Source organism: Colobus angolensis, unplaced genomic scaffold (assembly GCF_000951035.1).
Source record: "Colobus angolensis palliatus isolate OR3802 unplaced genomic scaffold, Cang.pa_1.0 Scaffold19, whole genome shotgun sequence".
Classification (NCBI taxonomy): Eukaryota; Metazoa; Chordata; class Mammalia; order Primates; family Cercopithecidae; genus Colobus; species Colobus angolensis.
Window position 1 is genome coordinate 16,428,808 of NW_012115043.1, and position 6,719 is coordinate 16,435,526.

The following is a 6,719-nucleotide window of genomic DNA, read 5'->3' on the forward strand; positions in this document are numbered from 1 at the left end:
AAATCTTCAGTGACTTTTCTATTTTTAACTTGTTTTCTTCAAAGGATTAGATCAACTCCCATAGCAACTTCTCTTTCAAGGATAATTAACAATACAGGAGCAAGGCAGCTATGGGAGTCTTACCTGTGAGTCTGCAGGGTGGAGTATCACAGCAGACCTCTCTGGCACTTAGTCAAGTATGTCATTGGGGTGTTCTGTACTGGACATTATGTCCCAGAGTAAATCACATTTGTACTTTTATCTCTCTTCTGTGTCTGCTTTCCAGGATCTACTCTTTCTTGCTAATGTCTCTTACATGTGTTTCCTTTTCCTTTCCCATTACCGCCATTCTGATTTGGGCCAGAACTGGGTTTCCCCAGCAGTTACTAATCCAACTCTAACTTTGCTTTAGTCTCTACCATTCTCCTGCCACTACAGACGACCTCAGAGTGTTGCATTCAGAAATCTCTTTAGGGCTCATCTTAAACACTGCTTTTTCATGAGTTCTTTTAATTTTTGCTGTCTTGAGTTATGTATATCAAGAGAATGCAGACCTTTCGATTGCGTGTGTCAGCAGACTATAGTGGGGACATAGGGAAAGAATCACCTTGGTCGTTAACTTTGTTTTGCTAGTTAAGACACAAAGAAAAATTGTATGATCCGCTATTATTAATGAAAAGACAGTCTGACATCAAAGTAGGAAAGATAACCTCAGAATAAAAAGATAGTCTAAAATTGTATAAGGAGATACATTCATTAGCCCTATAGGTTTATTTAATCCATGTCATTAAAGCTTTAAACAGTTTTAGTTTATATTGCTATAATAAGTACTTATTTGCATATGGCTGTTTCTCTGAATATGTTGTAAGTTTGAATATGTTGTAAGTTTGAATTTTGGATTTGAATTTTTTTTTTTTTTTTTTTTGAGATGGAGTTTTGCTCTTGTCGCCCAGGCTGGAGCGCAATGATACAATCTTGGCTCACTGCAACCTCTGCCCCCCCGGGTTCAAGCGATTCTCTTGCCTCACCCTGCTGAGTAGCTGGGATTACAGGCGCCTGCCACCTTGCCCAGCTATGAGTTTGAATTTTTTATACCCAACACCTAACAAAGTGCCTTGTCTAGAGTAGTTCCATAAATGTTAAGCTGAAACAAATTATTACAGAAATAACTAAATTTAGACCCTTTTTCTCTGGGATTCAAATTTATTGCTTGAGCTCATAAAATAGAGCATTCCACTTTTGGGCTGACCTGACTTAGAATTTAAACCTGAGGCTCCATTCTGCCATTTTCCTGCCATGGGCCTTTGTGGATTAAATTGAACAAAAGCTTGTCTAATTAGATATTGTTCCCTTGGAGTATGGCAGCATCTGAGACTTTTAATAATGGAAGAAGCATTTACATGTAGTCAAATCTAGCTTTGAGGAGCTAATAGGCAAATAACTGAAAGATTATCACTTTTCCCTAGGGGTCAGATATAGAAATGTTAAATTCTGTGACAGCCGCTGACAGCTGTGAGCCCACCCCAGAATGTTCATCTTTAGAGCAAGAGGAACTTCAAGCATTGCAGATAGAGCAGGGAGGTAAGTTGTTCACAAATTCTGATTTTTTTTTTTTTTTTTAATAGAGTATATGAATGATATTATGAGTCTTGCCTTCTTTCCAGGTAGGTGGCCTTTCTGGCTAATCTAAGTGGTCATTGGAGGATTAGAACTTACAGTATAGGCTGGGCATGGTGGCTCACGCCTGTAATCCCAGCACTTTGGGAGGCCGAGGTCGACAGATCATTTGAGGTCAGGAGTTCAAGACCAGCCTGGCCAACGTGGTGAAACCCTGTCTGTACTGAAAATACAAAAAATTAGCTGGGTGTGGTGGCGGGCACCTGTAACCATAGCTACTCCGAAGGCTGACGCAGGAGAATTGCTTGAACCTGGGAGGCGGAGATTGCAGTGAGCCGAGATTGCACCACTGCACTGCAGCGTGGGCAACAGAGCCAGACTCCATCTCAAAAAAAAAAAAAAATCTTCAGTGTGGATTTAGTGAAGGCCCACAGAACCCAGAGCCAACAGCCTGCCCCATGGGTTTATTTGCAGCTGTAGTATATTTTTGGGCTTTCAGATACACTTTGTTGCTACAGAGGTAACCAGTGACAAAAAAAAAAGTGTTTCATGGTTTAACGTGAATTTGTTTGGTAGTTTCTATTACTTATCATTTGCTTGGTAGTTTGTATTTACTTGTCATTATTAAAGTTAAGAAAAAAATTATTCATTTATCACAAGAGATTTACTAATCTCTTTTCCAGTTATCATGTTATGGAGTTACAGACATACCTCTCATTTTATTCTGCTTTGCTTTATTGTACTTTGCATATACTGCATTTTCTACAGATTGAAAGTTTGTGGCAACCCTGTGTTGAGTGAGTCTATTAATGCCATTTTTCCAATAGCATATGCTCACTTCATGTCTCTCTGTCACATTTTTATAATTACAATATTTCATTTATTTTTATTTTATTTTATTGAATTGAATTGAATTGAATTGAATTGACGGAGTTTCACTCTTGTTTCCATGCTGGAGTGCAATGGTATGATCTCGGCTCACTGCAACCTCCACCTCTTGGGTTCAAGTGATCCTCCTGCCTCAGCCTCTCAGCTGGAATTACAGGCATGTGCCACCGTGCACAGCTAATTTTGTGTTTTTAATAGAGATGGGGTTTCATCGTGTTGGTTAGCCTGGTCTTGAACTCCTGACCTCAGGTGATCCACCCGTGTCAGCTTCCCAAAGTGCTGGGATTATAGGCGTGAGCAACTGTGCCTGGCCTGTAATTGTCATATTTCAAACATTTTCATTATTATTATATCTGTTACGGTGATCTGTGATCAGTGATCTTTGATGTTACTATTATAATTCCTTTGGGACACCATGAACTGTGCCTATGAAAGGCAGTGAACTTAATAAATGTGTGTGTTCTCACTGCTCTACTGACTTGCTGTTCCCCTATCTCTCTTCCTCTCCTTGAGCCTCCCTGTTCCTAGAGACACAACAATATTGAAATCAGGCCAATTAATAACCTACAGTGGCCTCCAGGTGTTCAAGTGAAAGGAAGAGTTGCGTGTCTGTCACTTCAAATCAAAAGCTAGAAATGATTAAGCTTATTTGAGGAAGGCATGTCGAAAGCTAAGTTGAAAGCTAAGTCTCTTGGGTTAGATAGCCAAGTTGTGATTGCAAAGGAAAAGCTCTTGAAGGAAATTAAAAGTCCTTAGTGAACACATGAATGATAGGGAAGCCATATAATCTTATTGTGGATGTGCAGAAAGTTTTAGTGGTCTTGGTAGAAGATTGAACCAGCTACAAAATTCCCTTAAGTCACAGCCTAATCCAGAACTAGGTCCTTCCTAACTCTCTCAAGTCTGTGAAGGCTGAGAATGGTTAAGAAGCTTTAGAAAGAAAGGCTGAAGCTAGCTGATGTTGATTCATGAGGTTTAAGGAAAGAAGCTATGTCCATAACATAAAAGTGCAAGGTGAAGTAGCAAGTGCTGATGTAGAAGGCGCATCAAGTTATCCAAGAGATCTAACTGAGATAATGGATGAAGGGGGCTACCCCAGCCAGCAGATTTTCAGTGTAGATGAAACAGCCTTCTATTGGAAGAAGATGCCATCTAGGACTTTCCTAACTAGAGAGAAGTCAATATCTGCTTCTAGGCTTTAACGAACAAGCTCACTTTCTTGTTAGAGACAAATGTAGCTGGTGACTTTAAGTTGAAGCTAGTTTTCACTTACCATGCCTTGAGAAATCCTAGGGCCTTTAAAAAATATGCTACATCTACTCTGCCTGTGCTCTGTAAATGGAACAACAAAGCTTAGGTGACAGCCATGTGTTTACAACATGGTTTACTGAATATTTTAAGCTGAGTGTTGAGACCTGCTGCTCAGAACAAAAATATTCCTTTCAAAATACTAGACATTGTATAGTAATACCTGGTCAGTCACCCAAGGGCTCTGATGGAGGTGTACAAAGAGATTCATTTGCTTTGTTTCCTGCTAACACAACATCCAATCTGTAGTCCATGGATCAAAGACTAATTTTGACTTTTAGCTTGTATTATTTAATAAATGAATTTTATCAGGCTGTAGCTGCTGTAGATAGTGATTGCTCTGATGGATCTGGGCAATGTGTGTAAATTGAAAATTTTCAGGAAAGGATTCACCATTCTAGATGCCATTAAGAACAATTGTGATTTGTGGGAAAAGGTCAAAATATCAACATTAACAGGAGTTTGGAAGAAGTTGATTTCAACTGTCATGAGTTTGAGTGGTTCAAGACTTTAATGGAAGAAGGAACTGCAGATGTGGTAGAAGTAGCAAGAGAATTGGAATTAGAAGTGGATCCTGGCCGGGTGTGGTGGCTCGTGCCTGTAATCCTGGCACTTTGGGAGGCCAAGGCGGGCAGATCATGAGGTCAAGAGATGGGAGACCATCCTGGCTAACAGGGTGAAATCCCATCTCTACTAAAAATACAAACAATTAGCCCGGCGTGGTGGCAGGCGCCTGTAGTCCCAGGTACTCGGGAGGCTGAGGCAGTAGAATGACGTGAACCCGGGAGGCGGAGCTTGCAGGGAGCCGAGATCACGCCACTGCACTCTAGCCTGGGCAACAGAGCGAGACTCCATCTCAAAAAAAAAAAAAAAGTGGATCCTGAAAATGTGATCCAATTGCTGTAATCTCATGATAAACTTGAACAGATGAGGAGTTGCTTCTTACGGATGAGCAAAGAAAGTCGTTTCTTGAGGTGCAACCTACTCTTGGTGAAGATGCTGTGAATATTGTTGAAATGACAGCAAAGGATTTAGAATATTACACAAACTTAGTTAATAAAGCAGTGGCAGGGTTTGAGAAGATTCACTCCAAGTTTCAAAGTTGTTCTACTGTGGGCAGAGTGCTATCAAACAGCATTGCATGCTACAGAGAAATCTTTCATGAAAGAAGAGTCAATCCATGTGGGAAACTTCAGTGTTGTTATACTTTAAGAAATTGCGATCGAGACCATCCTGGCTAACACGGTGAAACCCCATCTCTACTAAAAATACAAAAACAAAATTAGCCGGGTGTGGTGGCGGGCACCTGTTGTCCCAGCTGCTCGGGAGGCTGAGGCAGGAGAATGACGTGAACCCGGGAGGCGGAGCTTGCAGTGAGCGGAGATCATGCCACTGCACTCCAGCCTGGGCGACAGAGTGAGACTCCGTCTCAAAAAAAAAAAAAAAGAAATTGCCCTAGCTACTCTAGCCTTCAGCAGCTACCACAGTGGTCAGTCAGCAGCCATCACCTTTGTAGTAAGAGCCTCCACCAGCAACAGTATTAAGATTCACTGAAGGCTCAGATGATCACTAGCACTTTTTAGCAATAATGTATTTTTAAGTGAAGGTATGTACAGTTTTTTAGACGTGATGTGATTGCACACTTAATGGATTACAGTATAGTGCAAACCCAACTTAAATGGACAGGGAAACCAAAAAATTCATGTGACTTGCTTTATTGCATCTATTTAGAACTGAACTTGCAGTATATCTGAGATATGCCTGTACTCTGGTTCCAATTTGATAAAATGGAATTTGACTACTGTATTGCATCTGTATTATGTATACTTCCTGTGGGATTTGGTGCACACATTATTTATATAGAGAAATAGGACTCCTGAACAATTGCTGCATACACTTATGTTCATATTTAAATTACCTCATTAACTTTTGAAAAATATTACAGTAAAATGCATACAGAACATTTCCCCTCAGGAGAAAAACGTGGATGTGTCAAGTCCAGAAATAGAAGAGATTATACCTGTTACGTTTTTTAAGCCTACATGTTGATTACTACTCTCATTTGAAAAGTGATTCTCAGCTTTTGTGTGTCAGAGATCCTTTTGAGAATCTGAAAGCTATGGACAGTTTCTTCCAAGAAATGCATTTACTTGAATATGTTAAAGAAAAGTTTCTTTTTTGTTTGAGACAGAGTCTCGCACTGTTACCCAGGCTGGAGTGCAGTGGCGCGATGATCTCAGCTCACTGCAACCTCTGCCTCCCAGGTTCAAGCCTCAATGTCCCGAGTAGCTTGGATTACGGGTGCCCGCCACCACGCCCAGTTAGGGTTTTTTTTTTTTTTTTTTGTATTTTTAGTAGAGATGGGGTTTCACCATGTTGGCCAGTCTAGTCTCGAACTCCTGACCTCCTGATCAGTCTGCCTCGACGTCCCAAAGTGCTGGGATTACAGGTATGAGCAACTGTGCCCGGCCTAATTTTTTTTGTATTTTTAATAGAGATAGAGTTTCGCTATGTTGGTCAGGCTGGTCTTGAACTCCTGACCTTGTGGTTTGCCCGCCTTGGCCTCCCAAAGTGCTGGGATTACAGGCATGAGCCACTGCTCCCGGCCCCAGTACCCCATCCCAGTACTGTGGCAGAATCGTACCTCCAAATTAATACATTTTCTATTGGGGCTATATAATGCTGAAAAATAATTTTTCCCCCTCTGTTCTTTATAGGACTTAAATTACATAAGAAATGCATGTTCATGATAGGGAAAAAAAAATAGTAAGCAAAAGAAATTTAAAATGGCCTATAATTCTTTTATCTTGAAATAATTACTGTTGATATTTGGTATACTTTGCTCATAAATTGATATATTATTTTTAACTTTTCTTAATATTTTATGCTCTTTTTTTTTTTTTTTTTTTTGGAGACAGAGTTTCACT

The 6,719-nt window shown here is 40.3% G+C and overlaps 1 protein-coding gene across 2 annotated transcripts in view; it reads left to right on the forward strand.

The window, feature by feature from the left end:
• The window catches only part of CCPG1 (cell cycle progression 1), a 54,501-nt gene that overhangs the window by 21,958 nt on the left and 25,824 nt on the right, over window positions 1-6,719 (forward strand). For both annotated transcript variants that reach the window (XM_011940548.1, XM_011940549.1), the window contains exon 3: window positions 1,446-1,560. In XM_011940548.1, the coding sequence (XP_011795938.1) occupies window positions 1,446-1,560 (115 nt within the window). The remainder of the gene's footprint in view (window positions 1-1,445; window positions 1,561-6,719) is intronic.